The 19,965-nt window shown below is 39.8% G+C and overlaps 1 protein-coding gene across 4 annotated transcripts in view; it reads left to right on the top strand.

Annotated features, from left to right (window-relative positions):
• Window positions 1-19,965, top strand: part of COL15A1 (collagen type XV alpha 1 chain) — a 116,129-nt gene that overhangs the window by 92,331 nt on the left and 3,833 nt on the right. For 3 of the 4 annotated variants that reach the window (XM_069007928.1, XM_069007930.1, XM_069007929.1), the window contains 13 exons: window positions 1,442-1,495; window positions 1,576-1,635; window positions 3,458-3,526; window positions 3,886-3,927; window positions 6,256-6,301; window positions 6,980-7,069; window positions 9,871-9,920; window positions 11,647-11,757; window positions 13,104-13,248; window positions 16,696-16,760; window positions 17,745-17,873; window positions 18,040-18,099; window positions 19,312-19,371. In XM_069007928.1, the coding sequence (XP_068864029.1) occupies window positions 1,442-1,495; window positions 1,576-1,635; window positions 3,458-3,526; window positions 3,886-3,927; window positions 6,256-6,301; window positions 6,980-7,069; window positions 9,871-9,920; window positions 11,647-11,757; window positions 13,104-13,248; window positions 16,696-16,760; window positions 17,745-17,873; window positions 18,040-18,099; window positions 19,312-19,371 (981 nt within the window). The remainder of the gene's footprint in view (window positions 1-1,441; window positions 1,496-1,575; window positions 1,636-3,457; window positions 3,527-3,885; window positions 3,928-6,255; window positions 6,302-6,979; window positions 7,070-9,870; window positions 9,921-11,646; window positions 11,758-13,103; window positions 13,249-16,695; window positions 16,761-17,744; window positions 17,874-18,039; window positions 18,100-19,311; window positions 19,372-19,965) is intronic. The other variant, XM_069007932.1, reaches the window with a different exon arrangement.

A 19,965-nucleotide genomic window follows, 5' to 3' on the forward strand; every position in this document is an offset into this window, starting at 1 on the left:
TTTTTGAGTGAATTAGGAAAATGCTTCATAACATTTTGGATTTCTGTTTTTTTCAAACCTCATTATTGGATGTGGTATCATGGAAAGGTGGGTTGAATTTTGAAATCTTGGGAGCACAATATTGAAATTCACATCTGCCAGTTCAGCAGCAATCTCTTGCCTGATTGAGACACAGGCATTAACTTTGATCACATGGGCAGAAATTACCTTCAAGGAGGAAATAAATTAGAAGATTAGTAAAAGTCTTACCACCTTCAAGCAGCTTCAGCTGACATTAAATTCTGATGAGCTTTAAATTCTGACTAAAATGGTGACATTATAAATCACTATATCCCTATGTTAACTGCTTATGAATTTCAAGTCTAATCCAGTCTTCAGTTTCAGCAGGATAAAAACTACAACAATTAATCCATGAATTTTCAGCTTCATTCTAAGGGAAATTATCTCATCTTCTTCATCAGATAAATTTTTCATGAATGTACATATCACTTTTCAATGAAATGATACCATGTGAAGGGTTAAACACACCCGTCGTCACATGTAAGTGGTATCAGACTGAGATCTACAGACAGATTATTTAACAAGTAATGCAAGAAGGAGTATCTCAGCATTTCAGCAGACTGATAAAAAGGAAATGAAACCAGAAAGGCTGATAAATATAACGTAAAGAGGTTGTCTAGACCCTTGTGGTTTTGTTGAGTTTCAGGAAGCTGACAGCAGTTGAAAGTTTGTAGATCCTCAGATGTGCTGCTTTTTGTTGATCACTTGTAGGCTGCCTAGAAGCTGCATCCTTGCAAATGCCCCATCATAGGTTATCCATAGTCCTGGACCACCTTTCCCAGGCAGCCTGCTTGTCCTCTCCTTTTGCTGTGGCTGGTATTACTTTGTGAGGCCTGGTGAGTCAGTCACACTTGTATAAAGAAGGAACTGTTCTGTTTCAACTATCAGCCCCATGAATCCACAAACCCAGGCTGGCAAGAGGCAAGTAGAAGCCTGTCACTCTATGAATTCTTAGGCTGATTCACAGGCATTTCCTCACAGGGCCTGGTTCAAAAATAATTAGAAAAACAAAAGGGAAAAAAAAAAAAGGAAATGCACAAGATGCACAAAGCATGCATCTCTAACTTCCTCTTCTGTTCCTGGCTGATGCATTTTTCTTCAATACATGGTAATTCAGTTTTGAATTACACACCCTACAAGGAGCTGGGAATTCAGACTTCATTTCAGATAGGTGGTCTATCCCAAACCAGAGCTGACTGTTACACACAGTCCTCAGCTTCTGAGATTACTCAGTAGGGCAAGCAGAGAGGAGGTTCAGTGCAGTCTCTACAGGCAATCACAGACTGATTTTTAATGTAGATATGAAACTATATCTCTTATTCCAAATAATCAAATATAGATCAACAAAATGGGCCATAATCACATACTCTTTTTTGTTCAGGGACCAACAGGACCTGCTGGACCCAAAGGAGAACTCGGTTTCCCAGGACGCCCAGTATGTATTATGCTCTCAAGTGAGATAAAGACAGAAAAGCTTGCTTCTGACACATACTAAATTATTTTCTCTTGTTTCAGGGCCGTCCAGGACTGAATGGACTGAGAGGTGTGAAAGGTGATCGAGGTGAAGCATTTAATGTAAGTTATTTTGTATTTCAGTTAGTTGAAAAAAAGAATTAAAATCTGAAGTCTGACTTATATTGATTCCTTCCAAATGATGATGGGATTAAAAACCTGAAATGATATAGAAATAATTGTGTTTCTGCTACTTTCCCTATCTAGCAGCAGTCATTGAAAAGTCAGCTTCTGGGTCCATCTGAGCAGTTCTTGCAGATACACATAGTTGTGTCAGCTCCCAGGTGTAACAGTTATGTGTGTCATTCACTGCTACCATAGCAGCTTCAAATAGCACAAGATTTTTCATTCCTGTTCTTTTATATATATCGAGGACTTCCTGATCCAGGCCACCAGTGTGACCTCTCATGATGTGAAGATACTCCCACAGGCTCTGAGCTTTCTAGCCCACGTACAAACAGCACTTGAGCATATCACAGGGAAGTGGTATCTACTTTACTAACAAGGAAATACTCACTGATACCTGCTACCTGCTACAGTTGCCCCATACATGTATCCAGAATAATGACCTCTGCATAGATGATCACATATCCATGCTCACCTACAACCTGCAATTGTGGAATGACAAGTGATGAACCAAGCTCCTGTTGCTGCAAGTCTGTTCTCATGAAAAGATTTCAGACAAGTTGTCTCATGACAAACATTGAGCCTGGACCACAGAACAGCTAACACTGCTGGGCATAAACAATAAGCTTCACAATAGCAGAGTAATTTGTGTGGTTGTTCTGATGTCATGGGACATTCTGTGCTAGAAAATTGGTACCCATGCCACAACAGCAGCTAACGCTATTTCATCTGCATCAGAGATAATGCTGAAAAAAAAATACAAGGGTATGTTACTGTGTTAGCATAAAGTCAGTATCACTGTATTTCAGTAGGGCACTTGTTGGAAATGGATTCTGTTGTAGGAAGCCTCTGGTTCTACTTTCTTCAAAAGAAAAAAAATATGGCACACAAACTGCAAGGCACAAGTGTCTTGTCTACCTAGACAATAAATATAAGTGAGATGATATTGCTTTATTTGAGCAGCAGGGAGACTGAGAGTTGGTAAGTATCTTCACAGAACTGGTAAGTATTTAAGTATCTCCGCAGAAAAAAAGAGCAGATACTGAATATGGCTTGCACCTCTAGAAGAAGGTATAAATAGAAATACAGTGCCTGGAAAGTGAAAACAGACAAATTAGACAAATTCTAATTGGAAGAAAATGACAGAGAAGATGACTACCCACCAACAGAATATATTAGAGTAGACTTTCCTTTCCTCCATATTTCCAGACAATATTGAAGTTCATTTTCTGGATTGTCTGTCCTAACCACACAAAAACTATTGTAGCAAGTGTAACTAGATGAAGTACATCAGGCTGACAGGTTAGAGCAAACAAGCAAACAAAAGAGGCTACATATTCTAGTAGTCCTTCCTGGAGTGCTCAGGGAAGATAAAATCTAATGTATCTCTAATTATTCATGAGATGACGTATGTCACCGCACAGAAAGTTGTATTGATGTGGACTGAAAGGTGAACATGGTCTTGTGGCAAGTTTTCAAATTACACAGTAAAGAGCTGACATACATTTTTTGTAAAAGGCAGTCACGCCTCCAGTCTAGCAGGGTTCCTTGGGGTTGCTAATTAGCATGCACATATCTGACTGGCACTTGAAAATTTATGAATTTCGCAGTCTTGAGAGTTCTAGATCAGTGTAGAATACCTAATTTTCCTTGGATGAGAGATCCACTGTCTTTAATTCAGTTTCAATTTGCAGTTCCAGTTTGGGGCTGGGGTTTATTTTTTGTCTAATATCTTCCTTCTTTCACTTTCTCTTACCAGGGCCTTCCTGGCTTGCCTGGGCCCCCAGGGCCCCCTGGACCTCCAGGACGTATACTTTATATCAAAGGAGTAAGTACCACTGGGGATCAGTGACTGGTTTGTAGCAGAAATGTGCTGCTCCAGAAACAGTTTGCAAAGGGAAACAACAAAACTTGTTTCAGTCAACACAGTTCACAGTGGGTAAACTTGCTTATGCGCAGAGAAAAAAGACCTCTTAACCAAAGCCACTGTCATGGAAGAGTTTTGCCCCCATAGCCCCACAGAGAGGGACATGATGGCAGACCTGGCAGCAAGCTGGGCTCTGTGCTAGGGAGGTGCTGCTTTTGTTTCCAGGCTTAGCCCCATCATGACTGTTAGATCCATATGATGCGTTGCCTGCTGTATCATACCTATGCTCATTAAAGTAATTTCCCTCCTGTTTTCAATAGACAGTTTTCCCAGTCCCTCCCAGGCCTCATTGCAAAATGCCAGTAAGTCACACACAGAGAATCTGCTCTTAGGATGCATGGCCATGACAGAACATAACCAAAGCAGCTGTACACCTAAACACCGTAACTTTGCAGCTTTTCTCCCCCTGCCTTCTGCTTTGCACCAGGGATGTGTTTTACTTGTTCTTCAAGATAACAGATTTTCAAGTGTTTAGCCATATATGAAAACTTAGCCATGTATAAAATATATAACAGAACTAGAAATACTAGACACTTTTGCTTAAAGCACTTTGATTACTTGTTCTTTCTAATACTTTTAATGCCTTTCAAAGTTTGTGTTTCCATAGTTTAGGAGTTGCTTTGGGGAGCTCAATGTGTATGCATACAGGTACACGTATTTTTTAGATGTATGTATAAATACAGTCCCCATGTTGTTATGTCTTTAGCTGTTTTTAATTTCCCTGTCCAAAATAAGATTCATTATGTATTTCGTTGTGGCATGAAAGATGCATCAGAAAAGAAAGATCATGTTCTTTATTTGACCCTCAAATGCAGTCTGTTCGCATAGAATCACAGCAGGTGAAGATCTGCCCCTCCTTTCCAAAGAGTATGACAAAGCCTGCATTACCTTCAAAGGACCTGCAGTTTCAGACATAGTATGAAAAGAAAGGAGATAGGTTTCATATTTTCAGAACACTAGTGCAATTTTTGTTTAAGGAATTACAGAAATTGCATCCTAGAATGAATGGTGAACATAATTCAGTCCTGGAAGTATTTTCCCCAGGGCAATATCCTACTGTTAAGCTGTGGGGTATGTACTTGGAAAGGTTTCTGTCTTTGGGAGCCATAGTCCACCCCTGAATAGTGTAGGGTTCAGGATGGTGGTTCTACTTTTCTGTTAAACAGTATAGCTCTAAATAATACTGTGCCTTCTTCTCCGATTTGCATTCCAGTTAGTTTTCACTTATTTTAGAGAAACAGCCCTTGACTTCCTCTATGCTAGAGGTATTGATACTCATCCTAATATTACTGCTGAAGAAAGTTGTATCCCAACTTGTGATCTTTTTGTGAATTAATGATAAATAGTCATTACTCTAATGGTAATTAGCCATTTCTAGTTTTGGCCTACCTCCTCCACGCATCTTTTTTTTATTTCTTTGAATTTCTCCCTTGAATCTTCTTGCTCCCATTGTATAACATTGTTGTACATTGATCACATACGTCCATAATCATGTATGTATTTGTCAGCCTCACTTCTGAAACCTGACTGGACAAGGCCCTGAACAACTTGCTGTAGCTGATCGTCCTTCGGGCTAGACAATCTCCAGAGATGCCTTCCAGCCTCAACTCTCCTCTGATTCTCTGTGGAATGATTCAAACAAAACAAGCCTGTTTTCACTGAATTTCAGATAATAATAGCCACTTTTCAGGAAGGTTGCAATCAGTGAAAAATATCACTAACTTTTATGTGCACAAGTAATAGAAATGTGTACTTATAAACATCTCTTCATGCACTTGAGTGTGCTAGATAGATTTGTCCTGCATTTGTGAATAATCTCCTAAACCTATCCAAGTTTATAGATAAGAACTCTGCTGTTCATGCCTACATAAATGAATGTCGATAAAGAACTACTGACTGAACCCCACCAGTTTTCCTCATGGGAACTGAACTTCTGAAGTTAATGGAGCTATCCATGTGAGTAAGACTTCTACAGGATAATACTACAGGATTAGCCATATGCAGCAACTTCCATTTTTTCATACACTTGCTTAGTTTCCTATAAATGGTACTAGCAGGTACCAAGGTTTCCAGGCACTGTGCCATGTATCAGTTCCTGCATTGTCCCTAATTTGAGGACAGCACAGAGGTAGGTAGCACGCCCACTGTTACAGGTGTCAGAAGAGAATATGCTAGAATAGCTTCTGCCTCCCCATTGTGGTCTCAATGCAGCTGGGGCACAGATTAATATCAGACGTAACATAGCCCTGGTCTGATGAAAAAAATTACAAACACAAGCTGTTATCTCACAGTCAAAAATCAAATCCTGCTTCCAAACACAATGTTGTAAATTCAGAATTGTTCTTGGAGAATGAGTTTTCTGATGCTTCACTGGCACAACTGAGTAGGATTTGCTGATGCCTCCAAAATGCATGATGTTACCCTTTTGCTGAAAGCATGTTGCATGTTAGAGCACAATCCTCATAAAAACTTGATCAGCTATACTCAGACACTGTCAAACTGGAGATAATCCCAGAGTGTTGTAATATTTACTAGCATGCAAACTTGCCAGACTTTTCAGTCACACCAAGTAATGCATTTCCATTTCTTAATATCTATGGATAATTTTTAATGGATTTCTTTGTCTGCAGGTGAACACTCCCTATCCTGGAAATCAAGAAGTTCTTAATGACCATGGTGGGTAACTCTTTTCTTGTACCTTGGTTTAAATAAATTCTTTTTGTTTGGTTGGGGTTTTCATACTTAAGAGCTTTTTGCTTTTTCTTGGCTATTGTATAACTGAAGGAAGGGAAGGGAAGGGAAGGGAAGGGAAGGGAAGGGAAGGGAAGGGAAGGGAAGGGAAGGGAAGGGAAGGGAAGGGAAGGGAAGGGAAGGGAAGGGAAGGGAAGGGAAGGGAAGGGAAGGGAAGGGAAGGGAAGGGAAGGGAAGGGAAGGGAAGGGAAGGGAAGGGAAGGGAAGGGAAGGGAAGGGAAGGGAGTCTGGAGGTAGTAGAAGATGTGGTATGCAACACTCAGTCATAACTCAAGAACTGTTTCTGCACCTGTTCCAGTGAAATTCACTGGAAAATGGGAAAAAAAACCAAACAGGTTTGTTCAGAGGGTCTTAGGCTGGGTGGTTAGGCAAAGGGGAGTAAAAGATTGACTTGTGAGAGATTGTCTTGCGCACATTGGGGTTGATCAGAGAGGACAGGTGGGCAGCCATTCAATGACCATGAGTGAGACAGGCATAGAGGGACAGGAGCCATGTGCCCCACATGTGTGGAAAATTCTGCTCCCACTTTCAGTGGTTTGGTTGTCACTGCTACAGTCTCTGCTGTTTTCAAGTCCTCATGAATTTGTGATGCTTTTATGGCAGGTGCTAAAGCAAACAGAGATTCCTGGGGACTGCACAGTTCAGTACACTTAAAAGGAGAAAAGGGAGACAGAGGTGCTCCAGGACCACCAGGTACACTAAATCTATAACACTAGGGATATGTCATTGACAGCCTGTGGAGGAATATATGTTTAACTTTGAAAGCAATTCAGCAAGATACTTGGGTATTTATCTCTGCAGCCTTACCTGCCTAAAGATTTACACCTGTGTTCCTTGATGAACTAACACACAGAACAGCAAAGCCCAGAATATTATCCAAAATGTCTTCTGAAAAGACAGCCTGCACATTTGTGAGCATTAGGAATGTGTTAAGTACAAGAATAGATATTGAAATGTAAGTGGCTGGTCAGAGATTTTTTGACCTTTTAGAAGGATATCATGAGCACTTCCTGAGATATCATTTTGTTGTCAATCTTTCTGAGCCAATTGGGCTAAAATCCAGTGCTCCACATTTCAGGGTAACACACCTGTGCATTCTGAGTTCCAGGCAGTCAGTTGTTGGTGATAGTCACGCTTCTAACAGGTGATGGAAATAGATTATTTCCATTTCAAGTAATTTTTAATATTTTCTGCTGTATTTGTGAATAAACTCTTCGAAAAGAGTTACAGAAGTAAGCATCTGTTTGAAAATACTGTGATTACGAACTCTTCATTTTCTGTACATTTTTGAAATCTCATATACTGAGATAAGGCTTTGATCAGTGCCAGAAATCATTTGAAATAGAAAATGCAGTATATTGAATTACTGTTGCTGTAACATATTTATAATAATTTTCCTTTAATACATTGATAATAACTATATAATTCCCATATAATAACTATATTAACTCCCCACTGTATCTACATGGATATTTCTGTCTTTGTTCCAAAGACATAGTTCTGTTGACTGAAGATGGTATCTTGGTTATTTTGAAGACAATATCTGTTTGTTGTAATAAAATCAATTTTCCCGTCTTGACCTTATTAATTTTTATTCTGACACAATACCTTAAAATAAGCCATTAGCCATTTCCAGTCATCAATAAACTTGTCAAAAGAAGAAGCAAGAAACATTCCTAAACAGAAACGAAGAAAATTTTCTCTTCTGTGCTGGCTTATCCACCACGAGCGTGTCTGTTCCTTTTCAGGTTCTGTACTGAATGTAAATTAGTATCTTAGAAGTATTTTCTTGCCTATATCAGTTGATTTCAGGTGCTTCATAAGGAGAAGATTATGAGAGGATTGTGCTTATGATTTTGCTGTAAAACTGCAGCTAGGATGGCAAAAATAACGCAAGAATTCTGGTTAAACTGAAAACTCCATTCACTTTTCTACTAAAATAACAGAGATTCATTCATTTGCCAAGAAAATCCAATAGATTGACTGGCTCCAACGTTTTGTGAAGTTGAAGCATGTTGACTAAAACCAATTCTGTTGCTGCTCTAAAAAAATTCCTGTTTGTTTTTTTGCTTAATGATGTAGTTGCTAAAATAGTCTTTCATACAAAGCAGTTCCCTAGTTCTCACAGGTGTGTGCATAACCACTGACGGGGAAAATTTACAAGCCAGTAGTTGCATAATTAAAGTACAGGAATTTTTCAAAAAAGCTTTTTCTAAGGGGCAGGTGGCTGAAATTCTTTCTGCTATAGATCTGTTGAGTTCCAGCAACCAGAAAAGCTTTCTGAACCATGGTATTTGTCCATATAGTGGATTTATTTTTGTTTCTCACAAAATGTCACCTCTCCAACCTTATAAGCAGGGTCTATTAATTGATAACATGCAAAAATATGAAGCCAGAACAAAACGTGTGAGAGCAAGCTCAGCAGACCTGGGCTACATGTACTTTATTCAGACCTAGACCACTTGCTGGTCATTCTAGAAAGGCTTCAGATAGTCCTCAGTGTAGAGGTTAATACTAAGCAACATCTGAGAAGAACACCCGACACTCCATTCCAGCTGTCCATTCCCTTCCCCTCACAAGGATCAAGGAGATTACTGCTGCAAGCTGTAATTGGTAAGGTTGGAATAAAATCCAAATATGTGCCATAATGAGAATACATTTCTGTCCCACAACATCTGCTTGATTTAATTTTATCTGAGGTGGTACACTGGGAAATGAGCCCTATGTCTGGTGGAGGGTTGGGCCCAAAGTTCTCAAAAATTAATCAAAACACAATTGAAGGAAATGCATTGAACTGTTATGGGAAGCTGCAAAATAGTTTTTTTCCCAAATGTGTACCAAGCAGATAGTATTTGAAGGCTTTTTGAACCTTTTATGCTGGCTTGACGGCTTTGGCTGACCAACATTGGCAGACAACGCAGGTGGTGTAACAACTGAATCTGATGTTGGTTTTCATGGCAGAAAAATGTCAAGGAAGAGTTATTATACAATTGGCAGCACAGCAGCAACACTTTTCTCTTTTTCTCTCGTTAGCTCTGGCACTGTCTTTGCAGGAAAGATCACACATCTACTGATGGATCACCCCACTACCAGCAAAACATATGAAAAGCTTCTCTTTTATCGTGGCTTCCATCAAAGGCGTTAACTTGGATGCTTCTCTTTCACCCCTCTTCCCAGCTGCTATGTTTTCAGAAAACTGGGAATTTTTCCTATTTGAGCCTTCTTTGCTTCTAATTTTTCTGAAATCCCAATCAGATTCAGAAGTTATTAAGGTGGAGGAGTGACAGACAAGATAAGGCACAGACAAGATAGGCTGTGTAAGTCTTGCTTTGTTAGGAAGCCAAACTAAAAGTATCTGTTTGATCTAAAGGTTAATGCCATTATTGTAAATAGTTTTCCTTTAAATTCCCAAACCAGTAATACCCTCAGCAGTGCTTTTAAAAGGAAAATTACAGATAATTATTGTGCTTCACTGTATTTTCTTCATTTTTCAGGTCCACCTCTGCCTCCATCATATTTCAGCCACTTTATTAATAGCATAAAGGTAATTATATCCCATTTGTGTCTGAGTTCTGTTAAGCTTTTTTTAAAGTGTACTTTGCTATAAATTAAGCACAAACCTATGCAACATGGTGAAATACGCAAATATAAGAGCATCAGCAAATACAAGTTACATTAATTTCTTGAACTCCAGCTGCATAGGCAAGTTTTTTACAAGTGTAGAGATAGCAGTTGTCAGAGGTCTATAAAGATTACTTTTGGGAGAAACTTTGTTACTGAGGCTTTTTACCTTCCTAGTGGTATTAAAGTGAGTCATAATTCACTGTTATCTAATATATCTGCCTTAAATGAATGCTTTTGTTTCCATGCCAGCTCAGGTAAAAGACATCCATTACCTAAAGGGCTTCTAGAACACTAGGTGAGGGAAAAGGGGAGTGAAAATAGCTTCCGTGTCATGTTATTTGTCTTTTAAACACACTGAATGAAATTAAATTATGGAAACTACTTTTCCTGGAAGCTCTTACAATGAAGTATACCCATACTTGGATTTGTTTGGTCTCTCTCTGTTCCATTATTCTCTTGACCACTTCAAGTGACAATAAATAATAACGATCTAATATTATTTTAAATGTTTTTAAGTGAATAAGACACTTTTTCAGTAGAAAAACTGAAAAAAAATTGAATCAAGTTCTCATTTAAAGATGCTACCAAAAGTGTTGTGCTGATAGTCTCTTGGAAGGACTCTTAGAGCTGCCTGGTTTTAGGATTTTGTTTCTGCTTGGCAGAGTACACCCAAGTTATTCTGATGGCATAAAGTGTCCCATGTATCTGCGAAGCTGATATGGTTTCTTCGACCTTATAATGTAATGTCTGTAGCTTTACAGATTTAGCTGTCAAGAACTCATTTTTCATCTAGTCCTTCAACTCCCCAAAATGGCCTGGCATAAAGGAACCTTTTGAGTCATGTTTACTGGGAATCTAAAAGACTAAAAGTCCTCTGGCTGTCTGCAGATACCAGCCATTCTTGCTTTGCCCTTTGCCTCTTCTATCCACAGGTTTATTTCTCAGAAACATGAAAAAGGTAGACCAAAAAAAAAAAAAAATTGAAGGGGGGAAAAAGCAGACAAACAGAAAAAAATAATGTGAGGAGGAATGTATAAATGCTGTGGCTCATCTTGCACAGACAGATAATAATATAGTACATAAATGTTTCTTCTTACCTATTGCTCTGCTTCCCAAACTAACTGATAATCAGTGATGCAGAACAGAAGACATGCAGTTAAAAGTGTCTGCAGTTCTGTGTGGTGTCTCTTCTGTTATCCTGGTACACATCCCCACCCTGCTCTGTTCATTTTGCCACATACTTTCAAATAGCTGCCCAATCGATGTCAATCTTGCTTTGCTCTTTCCTTGGTGATGGAGGAAAGCACAAAGCCAGGCTTTATGCTCCCTCCAACTCTCTCTTTGCCTCCAGCTACAGCACTGAACAAGGTTTTGCTGGGCAGAATAGCAGGAAACAGCAACAGAGGCATTTTCTCTGCCTCTACCTAATCACACCTCCCCTAGCCTTTGTCCTGAGAGAGCCTTGCAGCCTCAATAGAGAAAGCATTCCTTTTTCATCCCTTATCACAGAAGAAAGTGATGTTAAAAACATTTCAAGCAGGTGTTTTCTTTATCAAACTCAGAGATTTCATGTAAATTTAAAAGTTCAGTGCATTGTGTTCTCATTTCACTTCAGCTCAACGTTTTAAAAGTTATTTTCTTCGAAGGGTGAAAAAGGAGACAATGGAGTCACTGGTGTAAAAGGAGAAAAGGGAGAACCAAATGGCGGATTTTTTCTAACAGGACCTCCTGGACCACCGGGAAGACCAGGATTAATTGTGAGTCATGCAAGTTGTAGAATGGGAATATTTGTCACTACCCACTTAGAATTAATTTAGAAGACACTAAAAAGAGACAAACATCAGGATTGCTAGGAACTATATAAAAACTTACATGTTAAGCATTAGGTGAATAGGAGAAAACTGCATTGAGCGTAAACATGGACACTTCACTGTTGTGCATAGAATTGCTCTGCTATGAAATACTGATGTAATGTTGTGTTCAGCTGTCTCATATATTTACACTGGTATGTAGACCATTCTATTAACAGCATTACAAATTAACGCAGCATATATAGTTTGTGATGCTACTACTTGCACCCCCATAAATACCAATTTAGGCCATATAAAGTTAGTCAGAGGCTGACTTGAAAGTTACTGGCCATCTAAATAATTAATCCTATTTTTCTAATAATCCAAAAACATGAATGAAGAGACCAGTGTGTAGCCATCTGGATCATTTCTATAAAATTCAGCCACTCTATACTGTCTACCTTTTAATTTTATCTTCTGGCAATTGCCACCACAGCTGCTTTGGAATAAAATGTACTAATTCTTTGGAAACAAGTTTATCCCTGAAATCTGGCAACAAATATGTGCATTTCATTCCTTAATTGCCATGTCAAGAACCATGAATGAGTGGGCCACAGCTGAGGATGAAGGGTTAGGTTAGCAAGACCACCCTCAAAAATCCCCCTGGTTCTATTCCACATTGCTGAGAACCATGTCCCTGTTCAGAAACTGTTCTACTGGCAAGAAGGAGCTGAACAGCACAGCTGAGCTCCAAGGTCCATGTCTGAAGGATGGTGTGAGCACAGGGAACACAAGCCCTCCTCGGTCAGGCTGAGGACACACTGCTAAACTGGAAATGAAGAGAGTTGGAGCCTTTTTATTCTGCAAGTCTGGCAGCTGGAGAGGTTAAGGGCTAACATGATCACAGGAGAGAGAAGACAGCACTCGTCATGAGGTGTACACTCTGCACAGACACATTTCACATTAAAGTTTTCCACAAACTCTCTGAGCCCATCAAAGCAAGCAGTCTCAGTGTGAGCAGAGTAGAGATCCAGGACTTTGAGAGCACTGTTGAGAGTTTTGCAGGTATCAGCTGCTCAGGGATAGGTATGAGAATTTTCAGAAAGCTTTCTGAAATTTAAATCCTTGACTTTAATTCAATATGTGGTTAAATTTTCCTTTTCCATTATACCCATGCCTCCTTGGAGAAAATTACAGACTCATGTGTAAATGGCAGTGTAGTAGCAGGCATTTGGTAAATGTTGCCACCAGAGATGATGGCCCTGCAGCAGTGAAACCAATACATTCAAGGAAATACTTTTCATCACTGACAGGGACCAAAAGGGGACTCAGTTGTCGGACCCAGAGGACCTCCAGGGTTACCTGGCCTACCTGGCTTACCCGGTTATGGAAAAATTGGACCTCCTGGCCCACCTGGACCACCTGGACCACCAGGGCCCCCTGCAATATATGGCTCAGGTGAGCTTTTCACTGTATAGGTGAGTGTACAGCCATGTGCCCACAACCCACACATGACCAATTCTTTCACACCTGGCAGGTTGTCCCACCTGCCCATCCTCTCTGCATATCTGAATCAGGTTGTTCCTTGCTCTCCTCCTGCCCTCCACCAATTTCTCCTGGGGTTGAGTTGGAACTAAGAGCACAAAAGGGACAATTTCTCTGCAGACAGTTTCCACTGACTAGTGCCAGGGCAGTGCTATTGCGTGAAAGATCTTGCTGTGGCTCGGAGGAAATCTGCATAGCAGAGACAGGTTACCTTGAGAGCTTTGCAAAATCCATCAAATTGAGCAGCTGGCTAAATTTGGGCCAAAACACTCTTCTTGTGGGGAATGGAATTAAATCCAGCTGGTGGCCATCACAAGGGGTTTTTCTCAGGGCTTGGTATTGAGCCCAGACCTATCCAATATCAATTATCTCAGATAGGGGATCAAATGCACCCTTTAGTGAGTTTGTCCCCAAGTTGAGCAGGAAGGCTGGTCTGCTGAAAGGTTCTAGAGATGGATCTGGACAGACTGAACCAATGGGCCATGGCCAGCTGGATGAGAATTGGCAAGGCAAAGTGCCAGGTCCTGCATTTGTGTCACAACAACCCCAGGCAGCTCCACAGGCTGGGGACAGAGTGCCTGGAAAGCGGCCCAGCAGAAAAGGCCCTGGGGGTGCTGGTTGGCTGCTGTTGAACATGAGCCAGCAGTGCCCAGGTGGCCAAGAAGGCCAGTGGTATCCTGGCCTGTATCAGCGATAGTGTGGCCAGCAAGACCAGGGCAGTGATCAACCCTGTACCTGCACTGGTGAGGCCACACCACAAGTGCTGTGTCCAGTTCTGGGCCCCTCACTACGAGATCAACATTGAGGTGATGGATCGTGTCCAGAGAAGGGTAACAAAGCTGGGGAAGGGTCTGGAGCACAAGTCTGATGAGGAGTGGCTGAGGGAGCTGGGGGTGTTTAGTCTGGAGAACAGGAGACTCAGGGGAGACCTTAGCACTCTACAACAGCCTAAAAGGAGGATATAGCCAGGTGGGACAGTCTCTTCTCCCAGGCAACAAACAACAGGAATAGAGGAAATGGCCTCAAGTTGTACCAGGGGAAGTTTAGACTGGATATTAGAATTTTTTTTTCACCTAAAGGATTGCCACTGGAGCAGGCTGCCCAGGGAAGTGGTTAAGTCACCGTCCCTGGAAGTGTAACCATGGCACTTAGGGACATGTTTTAATAGTAGACTTTGCAGTGCTGGGTGTCACTGATGATCTTAAGGATCTTTTCCACCCCAAGTGCTTCTCTCATTCTCTGATCAAAGGGCAGTACCCATGGTAGAGTTTAGGTCTAGAATGAGGCTGCTGGAGAACTGCTTCTGAAAACTAGTTGCTATGCAAATGCTAAATAGAAATGAAACCTTAGGTTGCTTACTCTGCCTTTAATGGTTTTCAACTTACTGGGTTAGAAAAGGAGCAAAATGTGCCACAAATAGTCACATCAAGAAGGAATTTTGCAAACAAGGTGACATCAAAGGGAGTATGTGGCTAGAAATCAAGTGTCACTGTTCAAGACATTTGTGCTTTTGACTCCTCTTGGGTCACAAGTTTCCTAGTGACAAGCCTCATAGTGTTAATGTCCAGCCTTGGGTTCTGGTGGATGGGGTCCTGGGCTCCTCTGACATTACTTGGCAGGTATGCCTGAGAAAATGACTGATTCCTCCCTCTAGGAACTGTGACCAGCATATCAATCCAGCCAGGTAAAACCAGAGGAGACCATTCCTTAATCTCATCTGAAGATGGTTTACTAGTAGAAAGGGAGTTTTTAACTGAACAGAGACTGTATAACATAGATCTGTTCTTCCTAAAGTTTCAACAGATCTCTGTTCCTGAGAACTAACAATTAGCCTGTTTTACCACAAGAGCTGTACCTCCAGTATACTAGTTTGGGGAGAAAATATCTCTGTCTTCAATTTGCTCTCTCCAGGTATTTCTTGAACCTGGTCAGCCTTGTTTATACAGCAGGTGAGATTTCCAATCTGTCATCCAGTCAATATTATTAAATTAGTGTCTATCAGAAGTATTCATCCTCTGAATAATATTTGAGAAAGAAAAAAATCTTAATATGTTCAACATTGGAACATAGGTTTTATGTGAATCAGCCCCTGATCATCACGATATGGACAGATCCACAGCATCCATGAAGGTCATAAAGGTCTTCGGGCCTTTTCCTGTGTAATTTTTATTAAGCACTTCTGGATATTAGCTAAGAGACCCAGTCAGACAAAACAAATTGTTGGTAGTATTTCATCCCTATACTTTCATTTATGCTCTCTGCCATTAGTCTTCATCATCCTCCTACGCATTATGCTCTTTGCTTTGTAAAAAGGTTCTTTAGGCAACGCACATTTTACTAAATGTTAAGAACAGATGTTTATTTATTTCCTACCTTCAAGGCTCAGTTATCTCTTTTAAAGCTATTACTATCTATAATTATGGAGTTCACATACTATAGTATGGGGTTCACATATTGTAATATGGGGAAAGAGGAAGAGCTTATCTGCAGGTAAATATCTCTAAACACTTCTGAGAACTGGCCCCCTTCCCCCTGCCATTGGCATGGAGGACCTGCTCTGGAGTATCCTTGCAAATGCCTCAGCACACAGATTCTTCAGTTTGTAAAAGGTGATTTCAAGGCTCCTCTGGGTTTCACAAAAACCAACAAGCAAGGTCCTTGTATAGAAGCTCCTTCTTACAAACAGCTTCAAAGGTCCATTACCATGCCATGCACTTGCACAAAATGCATGCTTTCAGTCTTCCATATCTTTGAATCTTTCCTGCCTTAAAAGAAAGAAGTTTTTACTCCAGAAAATGGCTCAAGCAGAAGAAATTTGCTTTTGGAGTAGACACAGATACTAGGTGGTGTGGACTGCATTCTTAGAAGTCCAAGTTCATACCCTTGAAGAATTCTTCTTCACTTTGAAACATAAGCTAAGCTTACACGTGAATTTTTCATCTAAGGAAAAGTAAATTTTTATTTGCCTTTAGAGCAAAAGATGTAGTTACTCCCTCAAAGCTTATATGGGCAGGAGCAAAAAGTTCTTCCTCTTCCACATGCAGAAGAACTAGCCAGCAGAAGAGCATTCTGGTCAACTTAAGTGGGTCTGGTTCTTCATTTGCAGTTTCTACAACAGATTGCAATCTGTGGGCCTTAACATCCCAAAAAACAGAGAAAGGACTGTTTCATCATTGCTTCTAATAAAATCCTTAGAATGTATTTTCTGTAGTTGACTTGAGCTATTCAGGACACGACTATGGCTATTTAAAACTTCCACTGCTCCTGGACACCACCACTAAGTTCTTTCTTTATGTCACTCACATTTTTTCTCAAAAAAAGATGACCTTCAGCATGTATTGTATGCTTATTTTATTTTAGCAGCTGCAATGCCTGGGCCACCAGGTCCTCCTGGAGAGCCAGGGTCACCTGCCACCAGGAATCTGGTAAGAGAGCAAAATAAGGAAGTTTGCTATAGAAAATTTTCTTCAAGACTTTTGGTGGTCACTGGTAGCACTGAAAGAGGAGAGAAATTTCCATCCTGTGTTTCTATTTATTATAATATTTTATAAACCACATAATTTTGAGATGCGAACTGTAGATTTCCCTAGAAAATCTAAAAATCATTGTGCCAGAGAATATCTGAAAATTTGTTTCCTTTTCTTACATTATGAAACAAATCAAAATTGGATCCAAGATATCCATGAAGAAAAAAAAACAGCTAAGACAGAAGTCTTAGTAATTTCTAAATTAAGAATTCATAGTTTCTGGGGGGAAAAAACCAACTAAACAAACAAACAAACAAACAAACCACCCCCAAAAAAACCTATTCAAGCTAGCAGAGGGCATTCATTGCAATTCTCAGGGGAGAAACAAATGTTCAAAGACTTGTGCCCCAGGACAGAAGACTGTAGTTGCAGGCTGGGAGCTACTCTCTCAGATAGAAGGTCCAAGCTTACTTAGGTCAAAACTAAGATTAAAAAAAAATGTACAAATCTATAGTAGGGTCTGCATTATTCATAAAGTACTAATATGCTTTCTGACAATGAAGAAATGAGAAAAAAAATGTGAAAGAATTTACACTTTCCTGAAACTTGCCCCAATTTTAACCTACTGCAGTTCTCTTCTGAACTCTGCCATTTTGACCTAGGATGCTAAATTGTAGCAGTGCAATGATCTTCACTCTGTACAAAATTTGTACAAAATTGCTCTAGTTCTACTAGAATCCACAGAATGATGATGCTGGTATGCCAAAGTAGCAAGATACTTATATTACTGAATATTAATCCCTTATGGATTAAATTACATAAAACTGACGTTATGAGCATTTCCTGCAGAAGTCTTGATATTTATGTGTCCAAATGAGACTACTTAACTTGCGAAATGTTTTGTGTGTCTGATGAAGTATGTTTCATTTTCCTATTTGACAGGTTACGACGTTCCAAAACATTGAGGGTATGTTGGAAAAAGTTCACTATGTAGCAGAAGGTACACTAATCTATCTGAGGGAAACCAGTGAGGTTTTTATCCGTGTTCGAAATGGATGGAGAAAATTGCAGGTACTACTGCACTACATCCTAATCTTTTCCAACTCCCTTCCTCACAATGAAACTGAGGGAGATATTTTTATGGAGGAGGAGAAGTGTGGGTGCAAGGCTCCTTTTTTTGAGTTCAGAAGCTCCTGGTGATATGGTTTTGTTCTACTCTCCTTTTTGGTTCTTTCAGCTTGGTGAGCTAATTCCTATCCCTGCTGACAGCCTTCCTCCTCCAGCCATATCAAGCCATGTAAGTACAAAATATTGGACCATAAAGAACTGAGTCTAGATGCGTGATACACTTGGCAGAAGTTGTATGCAGATCTCTGCACAATGTGATTTTCCACTGAGATTTGTCAGTTCGAAATAAGCATCCTACCACTGCATAAGCTTGCAAATTTATTTGCTTGGACAGTCATCTGTTTCCTGTATCTTCTGAGACTCCAAACACTATGGAGACAAAGCCACATTTACAAAAAGCAGAACAAAGTAAGTTGCCCACAAAAAACCAAAAGAAACCAACCAACCAAAAACACAATGAACAAACAAAACCAAACAAAACAAAAGGAAAAAAAAAACAACACTACAAAAAAAAAAAACCAAAAGAGAACAAACAAATGAAAAACAAACAAACAAAAATTCACAAACCCACAGAATTCTGTTTCATAATCCTGGAATCAGTCGTATCAAGCCCTGATTCCCTTCAAGAAAGGTCAGAAAAGGGCTTCTGAAAAGCAGATTTTCTTTGAAAGGTTATAGTCCTGTATTCAGAGTACCATAATCATCACCTGAATGTAGCTTACCCTGCAGCGTGCAGAGGGTGTACTCTAAAGCCTCAGTTGTTAGTTTGGACCTGACCCCATTCTGCAAGTTATTGTACCAACCTGCATGTGAACATGCTGTCTGTCCCAAAAAATTGCAGGAGAATGAAAACCAAGAAGTGACAAAGGGAATAGAGAAAGGTTTTGTTGATGACAGGTTAATTTGTCTGCTGAGAAAATGAAAGGGCAAGAGAGTGCTTGGAAGGAGCAGCAAGAAGGAAGATGGCCAGAAAGAAATAAAAAACGTTAGAGTAGGTCAAGAAGAAATTCACCTAGAACACTGGCAAAATGTCTAGACCTCATGTTATCAGAAATTGTCTGCAGCCTCCAGTTGACACCACTTGAGTTTCCCATCTGCTACAGCTGGTGGCTTGTTACTCATACTTGCCGTAACTAGGGAAGAAAACTTTGCTTCTCCCAAAACAATTAACCGCGTTGAGAAGTGTTTCCATCCATTACATTTTCTGTTTTCACATCCTCCTTACCCTTTCAGTTTTGATTTTCCTCAACTGCTCTTCTGCTCCTACCAAGAGCAGACTGCTTTCATGCAGGACTCCAGTGATGCAGTGATTAAATTTTATTTTTAAAATTACTGAGTGTCTAAAATTCTGATTTTTTTTTTGCTTGTGTTCACATAACAGGGATTTCAGTCTATTCCAGCACTGAGACCAATATCAAATATGAACAATGGAAAACCAGCTGTAAGTATGAGATCTGTATTGCAGCTGCAGAGCTGTGCTTTGTAATGTGATAGTTTGCATCTTGAGGGACAGCTGTGATACTTGCTCTTCAAACTCAGAGATTTTACTTCCGAAATTTACAAATACACTTCTTTAACTTGTTTAGACATCTCAGACACAATTTGAAATTCTTCCCTCCAGATCTTTCATCATCCCAGCCTCCTTTCCCATCTCAAAGAAAAAAAATCCTGACTCTGAGTTAGGGATACCTCTTCACTTAGTGATTGAATCTACAACAGAGTAACTTCTAAGCTAACAATAGTGTAACAATTAAATAATTGAAATATTCATTACAATATTTTCAAACTTCATCATGCTGCTTGGCCTAGATAGACACTTTAGAACCTAAGCCTTTATTTAAAAGACTTTAAAATATTTAGACAAAGAAAGCAAGGTAACTGAGTTATATCTAAAAAAAATAAACCAAAGAGAAAAAAAAAACCAAGAATGTAAATTAGTTCATGCATCTGTGCTGCTTGACCTAAGCATGCTACTTCTTGTATTTTTAAATGGTATCTAGTCACTTCTTACTACTTTTTTTCAATGTTTGTAGGA

This window comes from Aphelocoma coerulescens, chromosome 2, assembly GCF_041296385.1.
Source record: "Aphelocoma coerulescens isolate FSJ_1873_10779 chromosome 2, UR_Acoe_1.0, whole genome shotgun sequence".
Lineage (NCBI taxonomy): Eukaryota > Metazoa > Chordata > Aves > Passeriformes > Corvidae > Aphelocoma > Aphelocoma coerulescens.